This window comes from Schistocerca americana, chromosome X (assembly GCF_021461395.2).
Source record: "Schistocerca americana isolate TAMUIC-IGC-003095 chromosome X, iqSchAmer2.1, whole genome shotgun sequence".
NCBI classification, from domain to species: Eukaryota; Metazoa; Arthropoda; class Insecta; order Orthoptera; family Acrididae; genus Schistocerca; species Schistocerca americana.
In genome coordinates, this window is record NC_060130.1 from 710,134,646 (window position 1) to 710,160,591 (window position 25,946).

The following is a 25,946-nucleotide window of genomic DNA, read 5'->3' on the forward strand; positions in this document are numbered from 1 at the left end:
CAGCAAACATTGCTGTATATGGGCCTCAGCAGCAGGTGCCTGGTTCTTGCACCCATGCTGACTGCTGTTTGGTGGCAAAGAAGGATGGAATTTGCATGCCAGTACTGCATCTGGACATCCACAGAGTGGTGATTGGTGGCCTTTTCAGATACATAATGATTTATGCTTGATCAGGCAGATGGCTGTTTGCACGTATGATGTGAAACATCTGAAAGCAAACGTCCTGCACAATTGTTGGAAGGATCTAAGCTGGAGGGCATTCCCTGGTGATCTCGTAGTTCTAGAAGGCACAGTGGATCAACACAATTATACAGCTATCCTTGGAAACCATATCCACCCATACAAGCAGTTTTTTCCTCCTTTTTTTTCCTTGGCACCATGGCACCTACCAACAAGACAATGAAATGTGTCACACAGCTTGCACTGTTTGTGCATGGTTTGAAGAGCACGAGTATGAGTTAACTGTACTCCCTGGCCACCAAACACCCCATATATAAACAAAATAGAGATTCTGTGGGACAAAGTAGATGGAGCTGTTCACACTATTACTACTCAACTGGGAAACGTAGGACAGCTTGCCATGGCACGGGAGCTGGCATGGCTCCACATCCCTGTTGGTACCTTCAAGAACCTCACTGACTCTCTTCCTGCGTGCCTCACAGCGGTCCACCCTGCAAAAGGTGTTTATTCAGACTTTTGATGGGGTCACATTAATGTGATTGGACAGTGTACTTTTTAGGGAATTAATTCCTAAACTGCTAACAGCTTTTCACATATTTAAGTCGTTTCCAAACTTTTTACAATTAACAATTTAGTCATGTGTGTCCAACACACAATAGTAATATTTTAGTTCATTTCTTATGCTGAACATATGCTAAATCTCCTTGATCTACCAGAACTTCTGTACATACACAGGTGACTGTTGTGTATTTTCTTATCTAGCCTGATTCACCACCACCACCACCACCACTACCACTACCACCACCTATGGCACTTCTCTCTTCCAGTTTCTATAGATATTGGAGACACAATGTCTCTCTTTCATTTTTTGATTACTGTTTTCTGTCTACATATATACTCCACAAGTCACCTTACTGTGGGTGCTGGAGGATATTTTGGGTACTATAATAATTTCCCCTCTTTCCTGTTCCATATGCAAATGTGTATCATCACGACTGTAGCGGCGGTCCGTGTATGTAATGAAACACTGAAAATGGAATGGTCAGACTAAGCAGGTGGTCATACCATCCGAGTGGAAAGCTTGTGTTAAAACATAAAGCATCATCATGTGTGTAGAATACGTTGGTCAGAAATGAGATAAGCCTCCACATGAACTCAGATTTCTTGAATTTCCTCATGATAATTTTGCAAGGTGTATATGAGAGGGAGTAATAAGTTGCTAAAATCTTCTTGGCATGTATTGTCTAGGAATTTTAACTATAAACCTGCCCATGATGAACAGTGCCTCTCCTGTAGCATTTTCTGTTCAAGTTTAATGAGTATTTTCATGGTATTGTAGATACTGTTAAACCTGCAGTGAATCTGCTGTTATTGTGTGTGGACCTCCTGTATTGATCCTACCAGATAAGGGTCATAGACAAATGAGTGATACTGAAGAATAGGTGAAATGAGGGTTCTTGAAGCTTCCTGTATTGTGGGTGAATTAAATTTCTCTAGAATTCTTCCACTGAATTTGGATCTGGCATCTGTTTTTCCTAGTATCAGTTTTGTGAGCTCATTTGACTTCAAACCAGTCTGGATGCATACTCCTACTTATTTAATGGTTGTGATTATTTCCAGTGATTGATCACCAGTTTTGTAATTTAACAGTAGTGGCTCCTAATGATTGTTTATGTGCAATATTTTTCATTTATTTGTGGAGATTCAGCAGTCAGTTCCTGAGCCAACCTTCAAGCCTGTGCATGTCATTTTCTATTTGAACCTTAAATCCTGAAACCATAACTGATACAAAATTTATTTGCATTAGGAAATGCAGGAGAACCTCATTAATCTGCTCTCTATGGGACTGGGAGCATGGTCAGAACACACAAAGGTCTGATTACAAGAGGATCACTTTTATTGACTAGTAACATTACAGAACAGTATAGTATAATTTTCAACAGAACAATATTTCATGTAGTATTTTCAATGTTAAAATGGTAACAAAATGAAAAGAAAATGTTGACACACTAGAAAATTTACACCAAAGTGTAATGTACAATAGTGATTATACAGTCAAATACATCTGTATTGTATGGTAAGAGTGAAAGTATAACAACTCCGCATACTTTATTTCAGAAATCACACAATAGAAAATGTTCTGTTCTTAAGCAAGATTAGAAAAGTCAGTAATATTCTTTTGCTTAGCAGATGACTCCCTTGATTTTCACATGATGATCCACCATTTCCAAATCCACAAAATGTCTATTGAAGTAGACATACAGCTTTGTTCATATACTGAAGAACTACATAAAATTCATTAGCAGCATCACGACTGTAGCGGCAGTCTGTGAATGTAACGAAACACTGAAAATGGAATGGTCAGACTAAGTGGGGGTCAAACCATCCAAGTTCAGATTGGTGAGGTTCTGCTGTTTCTTGGAAAGCTTGTGTTAAAACATAAAGCATCATCATGTGTGTAGAATACATTGGTCAGAAATCAAAATTTATGTAATTCCTGTTGAGAACATGAAGTTTCAAAATCTTAGAACAAGGTAGGATGCAGTTACGCCATGTTATTACTACATTCTCTATTATAATTCCAAAGATGTGGTACAAAGCTGTACATGGAAGTATTTAAGTCAAGGGGTAAAGGTAACAACTTGCCAAATACTAGAGGCGCTGAGTCACAGAAAGGCACATAGTCAAGCCTGAGAGCTTTTTGGGTGGGTATCAGTCTTCTTTATGTGCCATGCGGCTTAACACCTCTTCTGTATCGGGAGTTGTTATCTTTGCTCTTCAAATTATTTACATTGCACCCAGATTTTCTATTACTGTGTTGAAAGTTTTATTTGTCATGCATGAAACAAAACTGAATCCAACATGTGTCTTTACAAATCATTAAATTTCTTTAATTCACTGCTTGTTTTTAACAGGGTAATACTGCACTTCATTATGCAGTTTCCAGTGGAAACTTTGATGTAGTGTCCATATTACTTGATTCAAAGGTATGTGACATAAATAAACCAAACACTGCTGGGTACACGTGTGTAATGCTGGCTACATTGGTGAAATTACGCAATGAAACTCATAGGCAGATCATCCGGAGGATGTTTCACCTGGCAGATGTAAACATAAAAGCAAAACCTGTAAGTTGTTTCTTGGTTTTTCGTGTCATACTTGTATGAAAAATAGTGTAAATGCTTCAGTACACATGCAACAAATGTTTACCATTGTTAGATTTGGGCAGTATTTTACCATGCTGCTTTAAAAGTTTTGTGCAAACTGAGGTGACATGCAACTAAACACTTGAATTTGTAACATCAGGAATTGTAGTATGAACCATTGACAGGTCACTGTTGTATTCTTCATAGCAGTAATATAAATACTATGTTTTAACCTATGTGTAAAAGACTACCTGCCACATAATATAGTGCACAGGCCTGTAGAAAAGGGCTGAAAATGCTTTGCTTTCAGACAAAATATTTTGTTAGAATTAATGTCGTGTGTGTGGCTCAAAATGCTCTGCTTTCAGGGCAGAATCTTTTGTCAGAATTCAGAATTAAATTTGTGTGTGTGTGTGTGTGTGTGTGTGTGTGTGTGTGTGTGTGTGAGAGAGAGAGAGAGAGAGAGAGAGAGAGAGAGAGAGAGAGAGAGGGGGGGGGGGGGGGGGGGGGGGGGGGGGAGAGAGAGAGAGAGAGAGAGAGAGAGGGGGGGGAGAGAGAGAGAGAGAGAGAGAGAGAGAGAGAGAGAGAGAGAGAGAGAGAGAGAGAATATATGACGATAGACTACTGTGTTTGTCACCCTTAAGTACTTGCCTGTCCACTGCTTAGTGCCTCCTATGTGGTGCATAGTCCTTTCTTCTTTATATATAATCTCCTGGAGTTCCCATTATTGCATTTGTTAACATAAAATGGGCAGGCTTTTTTGTTTTTTTTTCCAGAAAAGTAATGTTTGTAGTAGAAGCTAGATGCTATTTACTATGATCATATTCAAAGGGACATTTGCCACTTCTGTTACGGGAAACTTTCTGCAACACCACATAATTGTGAAGTCAAATAAGCTTGGTTCACAATGTAGTGTTGCGATTTCCTACTCTCTTGTACCAGAACTAATTAAGAAATAATTGTGTTAGTTCTCTATTTTACATTTGTCTCTCGTCACATAATTTTGTAGCAGAATGACCAGTGATAAAATATTATTTTCAAAATTGGCACACTGGTTTCTGGTTTGAAATACTACAAAGAAGCAATACCATGTGAAATATTTATGAATCTTATGTAAATTCAGAGATGTCGGTATGAGCAGTTGATTAAGAGTGTAGTGTGCATTATTTCACACAGTCCCGTTCACAAAGAAGTTGAAAACACTTCTGCTGTTCTGTTTATTAGAAAATATTTTGAAAAATTGTCATTCTAACAAAAATGAATAGTAGAATGGCCCTTGAAGAAGTTTTATTTGATAATATTGTAAATAAAATATTTGTATTTTAGGAATTGCAAATGGATAATGTTATGCAGATACCTCATATCAGGCAGCTAAACATCTATCCTGTTTTTGTTTTAGAAGAAATAGCATGTTTGTGGTATCTAGTGTTCATTTGTTACATTTTATCATTCTATGTTTCTTGATGGCAGAATGATGAGTGACAAAAGTTTGATACTGTATGACATAACATATGTTGAAAGATAATGCCAAGGTGAGATCAAATAATACATATTTGTCTTTCATTCTCAGTGAAGTATTGCATATTGCCCATCTGCTGGGTTATTAATGATGGTCCACTCTTCACTTATTTGGTACATTTCAGCTGTCGTTCTAATGTATCTTGGTAGCAGAATGACAAACAGTAATGTAACAATTTATAAAAATATTTGCACTGAGTTAAGTGGTACTCAAAACAAAGTAATTATTTTAGAAACAGTGGGAAGGGATATAATGTATAAAGATTATCCTGCAGGCAGCTGCTAGTATTTATTTGTGAAAAACACAGATTTCAGAAAACGAGAAAAATGGCAAAGGAGATGGAGTAAATTAGATTTGACTGAAAGTACACTCAATACAGTTGATTTTTTTTTTTCTCCTCTGCCCCCTCTCCCCCACATTCCCACCCAAACCAGTAGCACAATGAAAGTATTTTGACCATAGTTGGTCATTGTGTTGCATTTAGCATTTGAATTCTTTATTTTTCACAATACAGTAAAATTGTTAGAGTAATAATAACTGCACACTAATGTTTGTCAAAATTGCATCATCAAAGAGCATACATGTGACTGAAATGAACATTGTGACACAAATTGGAGACATGACAGTACACAAATGGCTGGATATATACTATTGTAAATTGGGGGTATACAACTATAAATGATCTGACTTAGAGAATTCAGTGTGATGCGAAGCCTACACACAATGTAATCAGTGCTTCTAAATCTATGAAATAGATGTCCCTGGAGGCAATTCTGTGTAGTTTTTCCCTTTACTATTGCATTTTAATGTACAACATTGTTTTGATGTCAAACTGTCCTTACACTAAGACAGATTTAATAAAAGTCACTTAACTCAGAGGCAGTGGATGAGCAGTTTGCTGAAGACATGCTCTTGCTCTCTATTGGAAGGAAAAAACTGCAGAACTCCTGTGCATCCTTATAGAAAATGATGTGCAGAAACGTTTCGAAGAGTGAGAGAAAGAGATTCAGATGTGTGTGGACTCCAACTGAACCGAATTTGGACAAATAATCGAGCATATTTGATCAGTACACAGATCTGCAACATGAGTCATATTGTTTTTGTGTTGAACTTCATACACAAATCTATAGTAAATTCCTCACCTTTCCTGAGTTTGGATTCATTCAGTTTTCTTTCTTTCTTTTTCCTGTGGTGTTTTAAGTTCAATGTACATGTCTGCACAAGTTTGGCAATCAGTAGTTGTGGCATTGTTAGCTAGGTGAGCCCACCCACAATGGCAAGGTCATACCACATCGCAAGGTGAAAATCGATTTTTAATAGTTCTGAGGCCAAAACTGCATAAAAGCAAAATGAATTTGGTTTGTAATTGTCATGAAACAGGTGTGAGACATTTTCAATATGCTGTCCACTGATCAAAGTTTTTCAAGGCTCATGTTCAGAATGCATTGTGAAGTTTGTGCCTTCAGTTAAGTAGAGTTACATTCATAATTTGAGCACTGAACACAACCCCTCTCAATAACCCCACAATCAGAACTCGTACAGATTAAGATCAGATGATCTGGATTGGCAGGCTGTAGGAAAAAGACACCTGATAGGTATAGCATTTCTGAAATTTCTCTGCAGCAGGCACTTCACTCGCTGTGCAGTCTGCAGGTTAGCACTGTCTTACATAACAATGGTCCTACCAACACATTCCACACAGTAGAAGGGTTGCAATGATGGTGTGCAAAAGACTCTCATAGCATTTACCAGTGATGGTACAGGTAACAGGACCCACAAGAGTCAGCTATTCGAAAAATATGGACCAGCAATAAATGATACTATCAACCCATACCATACAGTCACCTCTGCAGAATGAAATGGTACTGGTTGACGGGTGTGAGGATTTTTCGTTGTCCATATTCTGCAATTCTGCATATTGACATGTTCTTGGAGATGGAAATTGGCTTTGTATGACCAGAGAATGTTCTGTGGCCATTCATTGCCCACTTCCAGGCAAGAAGTTGCAGAGTGAATGTTTGTCTTCAGCAGTGCAGGCTGTTTCGTTGCATTTTATGCACAGTGTTCACAGGCATGTCCAACGTTCAGGCAATTCCTGATGCACCGCATGTTTGCGCACCACCGCTCTACCCCTCCTGCAATGCTGTGGCCACACCTTTGATGTCGAGTCAGCTGCTTTTCTCCCTGTTGCCACATTGCACTTCAGAAGAACCTATATTTCAAATTTTGTAATCATTTTCTCCATATCCATAGGAGACACCAGACCAAAACATAATCAAAGTGTAATGACTAGGCACCCAAATGACAAAGCAAACTTAATAAATTCATTTTTCCTAGCAAAAAATGTAAATAAAACCAATCAAAAGAAGCAAAGCGATGTTGTTAAGTTTTTAAAGTACAAAGGAAAATCAGTAAATCCGTATATCCTAACCAAGTCAATTCCCTGGTAATTTGTATTCATAAAGATAAGATTGTGGCATTTTAATTCTGTCTGTAGAGGGATCAAAATACTGCAATTTTATGCCTAGTTTCACTTTTAAGGGATAAAACACACCCTGAAAGGTAATTTGACATATCAAATTTAGAGGGAACATCTTCAAAGCCTTGATATAAAAAAGATCTGTTTCATATCGAAGCCGAAATGTAATTGAAAACTATGTAATCAACTTCTGTAATAATTTGAAATTTTACAAAATACCTTAACACTGTTAATTAATTAAAAAAATTGTTACAACATAAATTAAAGAATATTTCATGCCACAGCCATCCATGTATAACAAAGATCATTTCTGAAATACAGTTTTTAGCAAATGTGCTGTACACAATGTGCTGTTTAAGTCATTCAGTCTGTAGTGCAGTATTTGCTCATTTGTTTTGTTTTGAAAACAACTGTCTGTCTATTTAGTAAGCAAGTCAGTAAGGCTCCAGTTCTCAGCTGATACATGTCTACGGAGCAGCAAGTTAAGTGTTTATCTTTTTTTGTGTTTTACTTCTAGCATGTTTATTAAATTTCTAGTGTGTTTCTCTGTTTAAGAGGTTTAGTCTCACATTTTTATAACTGTAAATTCATTCAGTCTGTAGCGCAATAGTTGCTCACTGAACAGCCAGTCAGCTAGGTAGCTCATTAATGCATGTGTTCACTGGTGACACATAAGGAGGGTAGCTAGTTGCTTATCTAGGATTGTCTGCTTTTATAGTTCACTTCTTCAGTTAGTCTTGCTAAGATGGGTAGGATGTATGCATGCTGTGCGTGGACACAGGAGGAGCTGGCCGCAGTTTGCGAACAGCTGAATGTGTTTTTGGCTACAGTCAGTCACTTTCCGCCTTGAGTGATGCGAACACATTTTCACCTGCCACTCACCATGCTGTGAGGGCAGATCCAGTGTGTTGGATGCACTAGGAGGTGCCTTGGAAGCAGAGCCCATGGGCAAAGCAAGTGACACCTGAGGTGCCCTGTGTGACGTGCCAGATTCTCCTTCACCATGACACCCTAAGGCAGCAGCCTCAAGTTAACTGACTGTAGCCAAAAGTACATTCAGCTGTTTGTGAATTGTGGCCGAGCTCCTCCTGTGTCTGCACACAGCATGCACACATCATACCCATCGTAGCAAGACTTATTGAAGAAGCGAACTATAAGAGCAGACAATCCTAGATACACAAATTGCTGTGGTTGTGATGTGGCACCAATGGACGCTGATGCATTAATGTGCTACCTAGCAGACTGTTTAGTGAGCAACTATTACGCTACAAGCTGAATGAGTGCAATACTGATTGGAGGTGACTTCTACCCACTGAGTAGAGACTGGGATGTCTATGGATTCATTGCTGAAGGTTGAGACAGACAGTCATGCGAAATACATACAGCGGAAATATCTTAGACCTTTTAGCTACAAATAAACTGCACCTTATCAACAGTGTCAGTAAGAAACAGGGATTAGTGATCATGATGTCGTTATAGCAACTATGATTACGAAAGTTAATAAATCAGTCAAGAAGGCTAAGAGAGCGTTTCTGCTAGATAGAGCAGATAAACAGTTATTAACATCTCAGTTAGACAGTGAATTAGCATCACTTAGTTCCATTGAGAGGGCTGTGGAGCATTAAAGGCAAGGTTTAAGCAGATTGTAAATTGTGGTCTGGAGAGTTAAGTTTCTAGTTAAGTGGATAAAGGGTGGAAAAGACCCACCATGGTTTAATAACAAGATCTGGAAAATGCTGAGGAAGCAGAGGATGTTGCACTCTTGGTTCAAAGGGGACTGCATAAATGATAAGAGAAGGTTAGTAGAGATTTGAGCGTCTGTGAAAAGATCAATGCACGAAGCGTACAACCACTACCACTTTCATACCTTAGCAAAAGATCTGGCAGAGAAACCAAGAAAATTCTGGTCATATGTAAAATCGATAAGCGAGTCTAAGACCTTCATTCAGTCTCTGGTGTGGCAGTTGAAGAGAGCAAAAAGAAAGCTGAAGTTTCAAATTTCACAGTCAAGAAATCATTTGCACAGGAGAATCGTATATACATACTGTTCATCTGATCATCACACAGACTCATGTATGAGTGACATGGTACACTGCTGGCCATTAAAATTGCTACACTAAGAAGACATGCAGATGATAAACAGGTATTCATTGGACAAATATATTATACTAGAACTGACATGTGATTACATTTTCACGCAATTTGGGTGCATAGATCCTGAGAAATCAGTACCCAGAACAACCACATGTGGCCGTAATAACGGCCTTGATACACCTGGGCATTGAATCAAACAGAGCTTGGATGGCGTGTACAGGTACAACTGCTCATGCAGCTTCAACACGATACCACAGTTCATCAAGAGTAGTGACTGGCGTATTGTGCTCGGCCACCATTGACAACACGTTTTCAATTGGTGAGAGATCTGGAGAATGTGCTGGCCAGGGCAGCAGTCGAACATTTTCTGTATCCAGAAAGATCCGTACAGGACCTGCAACATGCAGTCGTGCATTATCCTGCTGAAATGTAGGGTTTCACAGGGATCAAATGAAGGGCAGAGCCACGGGTTGTAACACATCTGAAATGTAATGCCCACTATTCAAAGTGCCATCAATGTGAACAAGACGTGACCGAGACATGTAACCAATGGCACCCCATACCATCACGCTGGGTGATACGCCAGTACAGCGATGACAAATACACGCTTCCAATGTACGTTCACCGATATGTTGCCAAACATGGATGCGACCATCATGATGCTGTAAACAGAACCTGGATTCATCCGAAAAAATGACGTTTTGCCATTCGTGCACCCAGGTTCATCGTTGAGTACACCATCGCAGGTGATCCTGTCTGTGATGCAGCGTCAAGGGTAACCGCAGCCATGGTCTCCGAGCTGATAGTCCATGCTGCTGCAAAGTCATCAAACTGTTCATGCAGATGGTTGTTGTCTTGCAAACGTCCCCATCTGTTGACTCAGGGATCAAGACATGGGTGCACAATCTGTTACAGCCATGAGGATAAGGTGCCTGTCATCTCGACTGCTAGTGATACGAGGCCATTGGGATCCACCACGGCGTTCTATATTACCCTCCTGAACCCATCAATTCCATACTCTGCTAACAGTCATTGGATCTCGAGCAACGCGAGCAGCAATGTCGTGATACGGTAAACCGCAATTGCGATAGGCTACAATCCGACCTTTATCAAAGTCGGAAACGTGATGGTATGCATTTCTCCTTCTTACACAAGGCATCACAACAGCATTTCACCAGGCAATGCTGGTCAACTGCTGTTTGTGTATGAGAAATCGGTTGGAAACTTTCCTAATGTCAGCACGTTGTAGGCGTCGCCACCGGCACCAACCTTGTGCGAATGCTCTGAAAAGCTAATCATTTGCATATCACAGCATCTTCTTCCTGTCGGTTAAATTTCGCATCTGTAGCACGTCATCTTCCTGGTGTAGCAATTTTAATGGCCAGTAGTGTAATAAGCGTACCTGGTGTAGAGAAACAATACAAGGTCTTGAAAGCAAATAAATCACCAGATCCAGATGGAATCCCAGTTCGATTTTACAAAGAGTACTCTATGGCATTGGGCCCTTATCCAGCTTTCATTTATTATGAATCTCTCACCCAGCACAAAGTCCCAAGCAACTGAAAAGAAGTGCAGGTGACTCCAGCATATAAGCGAGGTAAAAGAATGGACACACAAAATTATAGACCAATATCCCTAACCTCTGTTTGCTGCAGAATCCTTGAACATATTCTCAGCTTGAATATAATGAACATTCTTGAGACTAAGAGGCTTGTGTGTACGAATCAGCATTTTTTTATATAAAAAGCATAACTCGTGCAAAACTCAGCTTGCCCTTTTCTCACATAATAAATATACTGAGAACTATGGATAGACGCCAGCAGGCAGATTCCGTACGTCTAGGCTTCCGGAAAGCATTTGACATGGTGTCCCATTGCAGGCTGTTAATGAAGGTACGAGAATATGGAATAAGTTCACAGATATACGAGTGGCTCGCAGGCTTCTTAAATAGTGAAACCCAGTATGTTGTCCTAGAGGATGAGTGTTCATCATAGACAAGGGTATCATCAGAAGTGGCCCAGGGAAGTGTGATAGGATTGTTGTTATTATCTATATATGTAAATGATATGGCTGACGAGGTGAGCAGCAGTTGTAGTTGTTTGCTGATGAGCTGTGGTGTATGGTAAGGTGTCGAAGTTGAGTGACTGTAGGAAGATACAAGATGACGTAGGCAAAATTTCCAGTATTGTGATGAATGGCAGCTAGCCCTAAATGTGGAAAATGTAAGTTAATGCAAATGAGTAGGAAGATGAAACCTGTAATGTTTGGATGCAGTATTATAAGTGTCCTGCTTGACACAGTCAAGTTTTTTTTAAATATCTGGGCATTACGTATCAAAGTGATATGTGGTGGAACGTGCACGTGAGAACTGTGGTAGGGAAGGCGAATGGTCAACTTCGGTCTATCGGGAGAATTTTAGGAAAGAGTGGTGGTTCACCTGTAAAGGGGACTGCATAAAGTGCACTGGTGCGACCTATTCTTCAGTACTACTTGAGTGTTTGGGATCTATATCAGGTCGGATTGAAGAAAGACATCAAAGCAATTCAGAGGTGAGCTGCCAGATTTGTTACCGATAGGTTCAAACAACAAGTAAGTGTTACGGAGATGCTTTGGGAACTCAGATGGGGAATCCTTGTAGGGAAGGTGACGTCCTTTTTGAGAAAATTTAGAGAACCGGCATTTGAAGGTGACTGCCAAATTATTCTGCTGCCGCCAATGTACATTGCGCATGAGGGGAACATGAAAGGATATGACAAGTAGTGGTACAGGGTACCCTCCACCATGCACTGTAAGGTGGCTTGCGCAGTATCTATGTAGATGTATGTGTAGGAATATTTTTGACATACCAAATTACAAATCTAAAAGTTCATTAATATTCTAATAATTTGTTTTATGTTTCAAATTATTTTACATTTTACATTCAGTTTTTTCTTTTTTTTCTTTTTTTCCTTTTTTTCCTTTTTTTGTATTTATTTTACTGTCTCATATACCTACATTTTGGAAATCAAAAACAATAAGTAATTCATTATTATGATACAAAATCATTACAACAATGGTAGTCTGTAAAGATATGCCTAAACTGTAGTATTCTTTTTACACCATGCAAGTAAAATGAATAAAATTTCTTCACATAATACACTCGATGGACAACACAGTGTAAAACAAAAGTTAGCAGGATGTCAAATTGTGGCAGGTGATCATCTAAATATCCTTATATGTATCAGGCATATTTAAGTACATTGGAAAAACATGACAAAGAGAATTGATTATGTACTAATCATGGCAGCTGGATTATATTGTTTCTTAAGTGGAGATATCATAATCATTCTGCAGAACTAGATCTGAATATCTCCCCACATTCTTCAAACGAAAGCCGTATACATCTAATGTCTGTACATGTTCTGTCGAGCCTTTTGTCATCACTAGATGAACAAGTTCATTGGCCTCAGGTATGATGGTCAAAATGTTGTTATTGTTGCTAAAAAAAAAATACTGACAACACCCCTTTTCATAGTTTCAAAAGAAACTAACGGAAAGTTTGGACTGAGAATTCGAGAATCTCTATGAAGCACCAAATGTTTTGTGACAGCATCAAAATCTGATAAACTACTCTCAGATCACATCAAAAGACATTTGACAGAAGTTGTTGTTCCCAGTGCAGAGAAAAACCGGTTAAATTCTTTGGGTGGTCAGTCTAAACCATTTTGAGTGTAGTATCTGAGGACAAAGAAAATGTTCATCTGATGATTCCAAAAAGCTTGACAGGATAGGTACTGCCTTTGGACATATATGGCATTTGATGTTGGAAGAACTATGTGAGAAAATTTTCAGATCTGGTTCTGCTGAATGATTATGTCAAATCTCCCCTTAAGAAGCGATATATCAATCTGAATAATCAACCAATTCTCTTCGACAAGGTTTTTCAGTGTACTGACATATGCCTATACAAATCAGGATATTTAGAAAATCACCAGCCACAGTTTGCAAATTGTGCTGAATTTTGTTTTTATATTGTGCTGTCCATCGCGTGTGTTATTGTGAAGAAATTTTGATCATTTTATGTTCATGGAGTAAAAAAAATTATTTCAAGCATTTCTTTAAGATTATCATTATTGTAATTATATTGTATCATAATAATGAGTTACTTATTATTTTCAATTGAAACAATATACATATGTGAAATGATAAACTAACAAAAAAATGTAAAACATAAAATAACAATTAAACACAAAAAGAAGTAAAATAGATTATTAGAATGATAATGAACTTTGAGATATTTTATTAGTTATGTTGAAAATACACAGATGGCACATTATGTTCAGCTTATTTTTCCAAAAATGGTGCTTCGGGAATGAGCCTTTGTACACATGGATGTATTTGGTGTGAAAGCTTCTTTAATTTATGTTGTGACAGAAGTTTTTATTTTTCAAAATTAATTAAGTGGTGATGTATTTTGCAAGATTTCAAATTATTGCGAAAGTTGATCACACAATTTTTATGAAAATTAACAACCTTTAAACTTCTATATGAAACAAATGGTTTTGAAGATATTACCTCTAAACCTAATATTCCAAATTACCTTTCTGAGTGTGTTTTACCCCGTAAAAATGAAATTGAGCTAAAACAAAAAAATACATATTGCACTATTTTGACCCCTACTTACCTGCCACGTTTCATCAAGATCTTTTACTTACGCCTGGGAATGTTTCCATATGAGTTAAAACTATCAACACCATCTATTGCTTCTTTGGTGTACTATGCCATAGTGATTAAAAATCAAAACTACTAACCTGAGCGGATGACTTTTAGTTAAAAATTTAAATTGTGATATCTTTTTTTTCTGTGTTCAGATTTTGATGACATAAAGTGTATGTATCTCACCAAGCTAAGTTCAAGTTACTTACAAAACCCTCACCTCTAGTAGTTTTGGAGATTAGCATTTTCAGATGGACAGACATGACTGGTTTACAGTTTTATTATTAGTGTAGGTAACCACCTCGTATACAATTGCTGCTTCTGTTCTTTCCAAGGCCAGTTTTTGTCTCATTATTACTTAACTGAGCTCTCCTTTAAAAGCATCTGTACTGAATATAATGTGCTGCCAAAATTTTGTAACCTTATTCAGCATTGAATCTGTCTGATTTTACTAGTGTGACTCTGTGTTGATTAACGGTGTTGTTTTCTTAATTCTAGCATGGTCAAACTGCTCTGATGCTGGCAACATCTCATGGTAACCTGGAAATGGTGGAAATGCTTACAGAAGCAGGTGCTGATATGAATATCCAGGATGCTGATGGTAGCACTGCTCTGATGTGTGCTGCAGACCATGGCTACACTGACATTGTCAAACACATAATATCTCAACCAGACTGTGATGTCACTATAGTTGATTCTGTAAGTACCAGCATCATAAGTAATCTTCAGTTCATCTTTTTCGTATACATGAGATAAATCTACTTGCATACATTGATTGCTTTTCCAAAAATTAATGTAATTTGATTCTAATTGGAAAGATCACCATGACATTTGATACAAGATAGAAACAACACAGAGTAGTCAATAATTACTGCTGTATATACCTCTCCTCTGAGACATCATTTATAAGTATAGTTCTTTTACTTGCTGATACCAACTGGTAGGCTACTGAACTGAGAATGGGTGTAGCTACACAGATGTTTGAAAATATATTACAGAAAGTATCACATTAAGATGCAGGAAATTTTTGTCTAAAAAGATGTACATTGCACTCAGCTATCCGTTACTCATTTTTAGTCGTTTTGGGGATGGTAGAATAGATTCTAAGGTTTTTTTACAAATGTTTCATATCTGAGTGTGTTTGAACAATTCAGTGTCCTAAAGGAAACCATTGTAAGAGACAATGTAAATGTACTTATCCAGAAGCTTCAGACTCAAATGGAAATATGTAATGCAAATGTGACTATCTGTCACTTGCCAATACTAGAGAAAAGCCAGTCATTCATCATGTGTGAAATTATCATTGCAAGACAAACATTACATGATGCTTTCTACTAAAACAGAAATTACTTTAGGTCATTTCTCAAGTCTTTCTCAGTGTTAAGTGACAATGTGTTGGAAATGAAATTGAACTTAGTTCAGTGACATGGTTAATCTGTAATCATGATAGTATTTTGTTATAATATTCTCCATAGCATGAGATATCAAAGAAAATTATTAGTGAGAGTTATTAAGAAAAGCATACCTGTCCTCAGGTTTGAATGCCAAAATGCTTCCCTATATATAAGTAAGTCAAAGTGCAAATAAAGATTGACAGACTGCAGGAAACGGAATTTCCGGGGTGTGACATTACTGCTGGAGTAGGAGCACAATTATGTGATACTGATGCCTGTTTGGAAGCAGCAACTGAAGAAAATTGGTGGATGCAAATATCCAACTGTGGACCATGAAATGTGATTAACTGAAGAATGATATATTTTTTGGCACACAGCACTGATGGGCTGTCCAACATTTTCCCTAGTGTAAATATAACACTGTGGCATGTGATACAGGTATGACAGCCTGTTTTAATGATTTGATAGTATTTGCTATGTGGGTGCTGCAGACAAATATTTCCCTTGTGAGGATTTGTTTGAACTTACATTACCAATATTTTGGATTTTAATAGATGCTTGAACCACATAGTCACACGAGGCTTTATGTTTTAAACATTATTGTTGTCAAAATCACATTTCCAGGTCTCTGCCTCAATCATATACTCAAAGGGATAAGTGTAATCACTTGTCAGCAAGCCAGTAATGGCCTGTGCTGAGTTGTGGTGGCACATAAAGGCCTGTCAGGTAGTAGTGCAGACCTTTCTGATAGCTCTTATTGTAGGTGAAGATGTGTTCACTAAATGAATGTTTCATTCGGCTATAGGTTCCAGAAATGTAACATTTTCTCATAATATCATTAATTTTATGAATGGATATTTTACGAATGGGGTTATACCAATAGTCCAAACACAGAGACTTCTTTTTAGAATTTTATGAAATGGTCTATTGCCACAAATCATGCAGGTAATGAAAGACATTAGATTACAAATATTTAGTTGTCAGGGGTGTAAGAATTATCCTAAACATAAACTCCCAAAGTTACTGTAGGAAAGGTGGTTATATCTGGAAATATGAATAAGGGAATGGCAATAAACTGCTAACACATATGTCAAGTGTTAGGCTGGGTGCATTGAGGATTGAAAAAGTTCATAAGAGGTCTTGAGTGGGAGTACATATATGGCATAAAAATGTGTAGTACGTGGGAGTACGTATATGGCATAATATGTGTAACTTGAAGAATTAGCAAACATAACATAGCTAACAATCAGATTATCCTGCAAAATTAGACATATGTTATGAAAAAAAAGTGAACAAACTTGTTACTTTGTAAGTTAGACTATTCATCTCATACAGGTACTCTTGATGGCTTGTTGCTTGACCTATCAGGTTAGTTGTGGTTTCTTTTTCTTAAAAGCATTATACATATGTGCTTGCTGAATAGGGTTTAGTCCATAGTGCAACAGAAAAAGCAAGGAAACTCTTTATTATTGAATAGTGCTTTTTATGCACACACATACATACCAGTTGTGAAGATCAGTAAATAAGTAAACATTCTTCAAATAGTAAGCATACAGAGATGCACAAGCCACTTTTATTTACCAATGCAAAATAGACCCAGACCAAAAGTAAATGAATATTTTCAAATAACATTTTCTCATTGTCTAATGTTCAATTATCCTTCTAGCAATAAAATGTATTCCATGAAACAGACAACATGCAGAGTGTGTGCGTGTGCGTGTGCGTGGGCGCGTGCGCGTGCGCGTGCGCATGGCCCCTGGAGACAAGTGTGTGTGTACATGCGTGTATGTTAAGACACTTGTAACACCCTTATTTTTTGAATCATTTTCCACTTCCAAATCTTTGTATGATGATATGTCTGGGCTGACCACTGTCCATCGCATGATTGAATGCCACCTGGTGGCGTTGTGGGCAAGCGACGCAATAAAAAAAAGTATATAAGGGGAGCAGAGATGAAGAGGGAATCATTCTAGTGATGATCGGGCTGCAAATTGGGAAGTCCACTGGCATAGCAACTCTGAATAAAAAAGCTGGATTGTACTGGCATGGCCCCTGGAGACAAGCATCTTGAAAACAGCAAAGCTGTTTGTCTGTTTGCATGCTCTTGCCATGAGCATCTATGGAATGTGGTTGGGGGACAGTGAAAACATGAGTAGGTGACAAGGTGTTGGGTGTCCATACCTCACAACCGCTCTGTAAATCATGCTAGGCTATGATCTGTGACAGGTCTGATGACAGAGTGACTCTCTGGTGCAGGCACAAGTGTTTCAAAGCATGATGTTCAGCACTTTGTTGAATGTGGGGCTCCACAGCAGGTGACCTCTGTGTGCTCCAGTGTTGACTTAACGACATCATCAATTAAGACTGCAGTGGGCATGGGATCATAAGAGACTACTTGTGGATGAATGGAGACTTGTCGTCTTGTCCGATGAATAACATTTCTTGTTACACCAGGTCGATGGTTGGGTCTGGATATGTCATCAAGTCTGCTTGAATCGTGCAGCATGTTACAGATGCAGGCTCTTTAGGGGCAGTATTATGCTATGGGGGACATTCAACTATGCTTGCATGGGTCTAGGGGTAGCAGTTGAAGGCACTATAACAGCTGTCAACTACACAAACATTATTATGGACCACCTGGATGTCTTCTTGCTTCATGTGTACCCCATCAGCAGTGGCATCTTCCAGCAGGAATAACTGTGTGTCACAAGGCCAGAATCGCACTACAGTGATGTGGAATAGTCACTTATGAAGAGATGTAAGAAATGTAGATAAGTCTGAGCAGAGAAGAAGCAACTGAACATTCTTTATGCGAAATACATAGTAAAATATGTCACATCCATTCTTAACACAAGTTGCAGACCTGTGTCAATATGAATAATTTATTTATTCTTCAGTGCTATAGAAACAGTTGGATATTAGCATTTTTTCAACTCTTTCTTTAAATATACTAAATGTTTTTATATTCTTTATTTCTGCAGGCAATACATCGAAGAAAATTTTAGGTTTGAATTACCACATTTTTTAGTATATGACCCCCTTGTGTACTTCTCCCATGAAAGTCTTGTTTCCTTCTAGTTTCACAATTGTTAACTTTTCTGTCAAATGCTGAAAATTCTCTATAGGATCTAAAGTAACAAACACTTGATCATACACTGACAGAAATAAGATTGCAGCACTAAGCGGGAATTGTCACATAAACAAAAGTTGGTAGAAGCTGTTGCGTATTCAAATTTCACAACAGTCACGTGAGGGTGTGCTAGTAATGCTACTATGACGATGCAGATCAAATTTGCTTTAAATACATGCAGTAACTAATGCCTTTGAGAGGGACTCGGTGAGTTGATGTTAGTCAAAATGTCTTTAAGGCAAGAAAAGACACCATTATCAACACCTCACTGAGTTTGAATGAGGTCATGTAATAGGGCTATGAGCAGCTGAATGTTCCTTCTGTGAAATGGAGGAAGCCTTTGCAGGAATGTTGCTGGCAGCTGTGGTCACGAGAATGTATGGTCAGAAGAAGACTGGTCTCCAGATGGCCATGTGATGCTACCGAGAGGGAAGACCTTCATATTTGGCGTATGGCTCTAGCACATCGAACTGCATCTGCAGCAATAATTTAAGCAGCAGTTGGCACCATAGTGACACAACGAACTGTTATAAATCGGTTACTTCAAGGACAGCTCCAAGCCAGACATACTGTAGCATGCATTCCACTGACCCCGAACCACCACAATTTGTGATTTCTGTGGTATCAAGCAGGAGCTCATTGGAGGGCAGGGAGGATCTGTGTTCGGTTTCCTAATGAAAGCTGGTTCTGCCTCGGTGCCAATGATGGCTGTAGTTGGCTAGGGAGCAGCCAGTTGGCATCCTGTAACTAAACTGTCTGCGTGTGCTACACACACTGGACCTATACCTGGATTTATGGCCCGAGGTACAGTTCGATATGACAGCAGGAGCACTCTGGTGGTTGTCCCATGCACCCTGACTGCAAATTTGTATGTCAGTCTGTTGGCTCGACCTGTTGTGCTGTCAGTTAGGAACAACACTCCAGGGAGTGTTTTCTAACAAGGTAACACTCACCCACATAACACTGTTGTAACCCAACATGCTCTACACAGTGTTGACTTGTTGTCTTGGCATACTCGGTCACCAGATCTGTTTCCAATCGAGCACATGTGGGTCATCATCAGATGAGAATTCCAGCGTCACCCGCAAACACCAATACCAGACCAAGTGCAACAGGCATGGAACTTCATCTCTCAAACTAACATCCGGCACATGTGCAGCAGAATGCATTCACATTTGCCCACTTGCATTCAACATGCTGGTGGTTATACCGGTTATATTAATTGCAATGGCTTATCTTACACTTACATTTACCTGTAAATTTTAAATGAGTGAGTTGTAAAACTAGCATTTCCTCAGAACACCACACTAAAATAACAAGGGGTCAATAAGAAACTGCGACAGTGTTCCTGGAGATGGCCATGTGTTCAGCACATTCACCCTGTATAGTGAGTGGGTTCACTTTCCAGATTGTTGGAGTAAACAGGACTGAACTTCAGCTGAAATAATATCATCATTTGTGGTTAAGTGAATTTTGATTCATTACATTATTAAGAGGTGAACCTCTCTAGATCTACATTTACATAGATACTCCGCAAGTCACTGAATGGTGCGTGGTTGGTGGAGGGCACCCTGTACCACTATATGTCTTTTCCCCTCCTGTTCCACTCTGTATGCCTCCATATGGGCCCTAATTTCTTAGAGCTTATCTTCATAGTCCTTACATGCCATGCACGTTGGCGGCAGTAGAATCGTTTGGCAATCACCTTCCAGTGTCAGTTCTCTAAATTTTCTCAATAGTGTTTCTCGAAAAGGATGTCGCCTTCCCTCCAGGAATTCCCATTTGAGCTCCCGAAGCATCTCCGTAACACTTACATGTTGTTCAAATCTACCGGTAACAAATCTAGGTGCTCATCTCTGAATTGCTTCAATGTATATGGATTCCAAACACTCAAGTAGTACTCAAGGATAGGTCGCACCAGCATCCTACGTGCAGTCTCCTTTACAGGTGAATGACTGTTTCCTAAAATTCTCGCAGTAGATTGTAACAAATACTTAACAGTGGAGGGCAGTAATTCAAAGGGGTTTAGTTCCATATCACATACAGGGAGGATGGTGGTACAATGATGTGCTGCACTGGATTATTATTTATTCCTCTCTGTCTGTATCAGATAAGGTTTTATAAATCACTTGAGGTAGTTCCTGCGAAGTTCCTTCAGCAAAGAACCGAGATAGTTCTCTCTCCTATCCTTCCTCCCTCTTGTCCACATTCCCATTTCTTTATCCTGCTGAGAAATTGTTCTTTCCCCCCTCCCGTCTCTCTCTCTCTCTCTCTCTCTCTCTCTCTCTCTCTCTCTCTCTCTCTCTCTCTCTCTCTCTCTCTCTCTGTGTGTGTGTGTGTGTGTGTGTGTGTGTGTGTGTGTGTGTTTGTCTGTCTCTCTCTCTCTCTTTTTCAACACTCACCAGCAACTTGAAATTGGACGATTTCCAAGTATTTATGTATGCCAGATGTTGTCCTCAATGCTCATGAAAAGCATGGATTTCATATTTTCAGTGTAAGCAAATTATTTGTTTGTGAATTGGATCCTTATTTAGTCCTAAGTTTTGCTGTGCTTTTTCATATTGTAATACATTTGCATTAATATTTTGCTGTGCTTTTTCATAGGATGGAAATAGCGCACTGAATATTGCAATGGAAGCAGGAAATAGGCACATTGGGTTGCTTCTATACGCTCACGAACATTTCTCACGTAGTGGGTCTCCTCATGGATCTCTCCGACTGAAGCGTTCCAGAAGCTCAACTCCAACTTCAAGAGGCACAGTCACTCCATCATCACCACTAATGACACGTGATGGTTTAGACAAATCAAGTTCGTAATGAACATATGTATTTCAGAATATAAAGAAGATGAAAACTAAGCCTCAAATACAAATATAGATTTTAAAGATCTCGACTTCTTGGAAAGTATTGGAATTTGAGGTAGAGCCAACACTTGCTTAAAGTAAATAGTGAATCTCCATTCTATAAAGTCATACTTCATTCTTTTAGAGTTAGATATATAGAGGAAATTATCGGAACAATAATCTTGGCCCTAATGATAGATGTTGTGGGGTGGAAGAAGAGGGCTGGAGTGGAAACAAAAGAAATAATTCTCCAATCCATCTGCCCTGCATCTACTTTAATCTTCGGTTCACTTATGACCAAGTTTTTTCCTTTTTAATTTAGGATGATAATTCCATAAATGTTTGATACTGTGACTTGACTACTCTGGTTTTAGTGTGTGTGTGTGTGTGTGTGTGTGTGTGTGTGTGTGTGTGTTGGCCCTACCTTCACTTTTGATTCTTCCTAATGAGGTCAGCATCTTTATAAAATCTTTGGTCATATTTGTATTAAAAGAGTGTATTTTTTATATGTTGCTGTCATTTTTCAGCAATGCTATGGACATTTTATAAGTTTGTTCAATAATTAAGAGCAGTTATTTTAATTTTAAACTAATTAAAAATATTCTGTTCCAAAACTAATTTTATGAGCTTATTCTTATAAGTGACAATAGCAGTGGCAGCTGATATATTTTGACTGATCTGTTCATTTTGTTGTGGAATTGTTCCATTTAGTGAGTTGATCACTAAATTAGACACCCTGATAACTATCACCAGAACTTGCTGTTCGGTACTGAGTATGGGGTGTCCGACTCTTAGACAATTTTTTCTTAAATTGCACACATATACCATTGCAACAATTTAATGTGAATACTTCACAAGTTTTTGAAGGTATACTTGTTGCAGGAATTGCAAATGTCTTTCATTTTTTAAAATTTTGTTGGGTCTGTCATGCAAATGAGATAAGAGAATTCAGCAAAGTAGTTAGTTACCTATCAAAATAAGGAATTTTATTTGGTAGATGTCCCCATTAGATTCATTAGGAATTAATTGGTGTCTGTATGAACTTATTAGTGTTTTGGGCATTGCCAGCGACTATCAGGACTTTGTGTGTTAGTGGAATAAAATGTGATTCCTATGACCAGATGTGCATTTAAAACTTATAACATAAGGGTGCTCTCTCAATTTGAAAGTTTCTCTCTGTCGTATGTATCACTGTGATTAGTCAAAACTACTTTCTGGCTGTACAGTTTTTGTCCATTGTCAGCAGAAGAATAATCAAAACACAGTAACTTTTTTCTGGTTTACCTTACAGTTATGATAACTGCGCACTTAGTTCTTTCCCTCCGCATTTTTATTCAGTGATTATGTAAGTCAAAATGGTAGTTCAAAGACTACTCTGGAGAAGTCCTCAAAGTAATCTTCCAGTGTGTCCAAAACACACACTGTGAAGTTTTAGTAGATGAAATAGGTAACAACCTGAACAGAATAAAGTAGCAGGAAAACATCTTAAATAGGGCCAGACAAGAGTGTTTGCAATTTCTTGGAACTGCTGGGCAGTTGATTTTGGCATTCCCCGAGTCCACATTTCAACTGCCACATTGTATGATTTCCTTTATTTTCTGTCTTGCTGATTGTAATTTTACTTTTGTGCTTCCTGCTTATGAAGCAAGTAAATGCTGCTGTTGTTATTATTATTGTTGTTGTTGTTATATTAATTTTAATCTTGTTCCAGTACATCTGGATTTCTATATCTTTGTCTAAACTTTCTCTTGTCATTTTCATGCCAGTATTCTGTAACAGATATATTTTTACAGTGTAAGGCTCTGATTTATGAGAATATTAGAGGAAGTATAAAATATTTTCAGATTCAGAACTTCATAGAAAAAATATTGGCAGTGGTCTAAGTAATTATTTTTTACCTACCTTACTTTATACACAGTTTAACAAATTTTAAAATATGTTGGTAATGCTCTAAAGGATGAGATATATTAATAGTATTGATGATAAACTGTAATGGCTGTATGTTACTACAGTATTGGTGTTTTAGCAATCCCAAGAATCTTCATTAACAATATATTAGCCATGTATGTCCATCCATAGTTGTAACTGACAAAAGTAACTTTCATGTTGAATATTTCTAAATAAATTTCAGTGCTACTTAAATATTTATTGAAGAAATATGTGTCTGAAATACAGTATTTTTGAATGTATCATAGAAATTCAGTGTAGTAACTGATGTCTGACTACTATAAATAAATATTTTCGTAAAGAAATAAAAATAAGTGCTAATTTTTTAAAATTATCTAAGATTTCAGTTGCTAGTGTGATAAAAAAAATTGCTGCTGAAAGAATGAAGTTCTTATGCTCACACTGACAATAATATTTCAGTTTATCTGAAACGGTAAGTGTGTTCTAAAGTATTACACATAAAGTAGTGTTTTGTTTAAAGGGATTGCTATTTTTTGCTAACCATTATAATATATTGCTGGTCATATACATCCAGTTACATGTCTGCCTAAAGAATAGCTTCTTAAAATTTATTTTGTTATTGAATTGTAACTTTTTAGACTCTTAGACTTAATTGGCTGAAAGAGAGGACTGAAATCCAGCACTCATGTTTTAACGAGATGAAGCACAGGAATGAGAATTTTTCCATGTACACAGAATCTCATTGTGGACTAAATCTGCCTAGAATGGTTGTGCATGGTAGAATTGTGAGCCATATTTAGACTGATACAAACTAAAAATGTGGGTTATATGCTATTTTCTTAAATTACAAGGAAAGTGACTACCTATGAATGTAAATAAAAATAAACATTATTACTGCAAATAGACTCTTCTATTGAAGTAACACACCACACTCTTGAAACAGTGGAAAATCCTGGCTGGAATAATGAGAATGTTATGAAAGGATAGATTGCTACCCATCACATAGAGATGTTGAGTTGCAGACAGGCACAATAAAAAGATTGCTAAACATGTGAACTTTTGGCCAGAAGGTCTTCTAAAGTAGGCAAAACACACACACACACACACACACACACACACACACACACACACACACGTCAGCACAACTCACACACGACCTGTGTCTCCGGCCATTGAGCTTGATGAAACTTAGACCATATCTAGAGCGAACTGTTGCAATGTAGTACAGAAGGTAAATAAAAGATACACTCAATGAGATGGACAGAAATGACACTTTTATCCAAAGACAATAATTACATTACAGTTGCTGCATTCATGATGGTCCGCTGGACATTAAGAAAGGTGAGGCATGCTTCGTAATAGGGTGTGTGATCACCACAGGCAGCAATGTATGCAGTGTAGCATGCTCTCATGCTGGCCACAAAGTTGATAAGGAGTTCATGTGGTAGATCATTCCATTCCTCCACCTGTACAGTTGACAACTGTTGGATGGTCATTGGTGTATGTGGACATGCTGCAATACTTCTCCCCAACACCTCCCACTCGTGCTCAATGGGATTTAAGTGGGGGGAATGGACAGGTCAACCTATTTACCAAATAACCTCTCATTCCAAGAGCTCCTTCACCTGTGCTGCTCAATGCGGTCATTCATTGTCATCCATAAGAAGGAAGTCGGGGCCAAATGCAGACCCGAAACGATACACACGGGAAAGGAGTGCAGTGTCACAATAACATTGACTGGTGAGCATACCATGTTCAATGATTCGGAGAGCATTATGCACAAGTAACATTATGCCTCCCCACACCTTACCACCTGGACGATGTAACCAATCATGGTCAACAATTCTATTCATACCCTCCTCGTATGGTGAGAGGTGGGAATTTGTAATGCACCCAGCAATATTGTGAAGCATGTCATCAAAGTACCTTGCAGTGCTACATTTGAGAACCAACAAAGGTACATGTCATTCCACAATAAAGATTTTTCCATGGTTCCCTTAAGTCTCTCAAAAAGAGGCATGAATGGTTCCTTTTATAAAGGCAAAGACAATTTTTCCCTATCTTCAATTTGAACTAGTGCTCCATCTCTAGTGACCTGGTTGATGATGGTACATTTTCCTATCTTCTTCCTTCATATATCTGAAGCCACAGGATTGCAGGAGATAAGAATCAACATGTCTGAATATGGTGAGATTTTGCAAAGGTTTTGCAGATCCATTCAAAACAGGGACATGCTGACATAGGTTTCACATTGTTGCACAACAGTGTTCAATCACTTACTGCTAAATCAGTACATCAACTTTTTCAATAATTCAAATGAGTGACTTGTTCACTCTTCTTACAGTGTGCATTTGACACAGTGATTTCTTCTGTTTTCTGGAGATGAAGTTGTTCAGCAGATGACATTTCACTTCAAATGAACAACTTCAGGAAAATATGAGAACTTGGCTCAACAAACAGGTGAGAGTCTTTCTGCAGAGGAGATATGAAAGACAGTAGAATAAATGCCTCAATTGCTATGATGATTATGTTGTAAAGTGGTCAACAAATGTCTGTAC

General features: G+C 38.2%; 1 protein-coding gene across 1 annotated transcript in view; it reads left to right on the forward strand.

Moving 5' to 3' along the window:
• The window catches only part of LOC124555352 (KN motif and ankyrin repeat domain-containing protein 3), a 270,873-nt gene extending 246,584 nt beyond the window's left edge, over nucleotides 1–24,289 (forward strand). The window contains exons 11-13 of the mRNA XM_047129232.1: nucleotides 3,096–3,308; nucleotides 14,612–14,812; nucleotides 21,242–24,289. Coding sequence (XP_046985188.1) covers nucleotides 3,096–3,308; nucleotides 14,612–14,812; nucleotides 21,242–21,454 — 627 coding nt within the window. The 3' untranslated portion in view covers nucleotides 21,455–24,289. The remainder of the gene's footprint in view (nucleotides 1–3,095; nucleotides 3,309–14,611; nucleotides 14,813–21,241) is intronic.
• The last annotated feature ends 1,657 nt before the right edge of the window (nucleotides 24,290–25,946 follow it).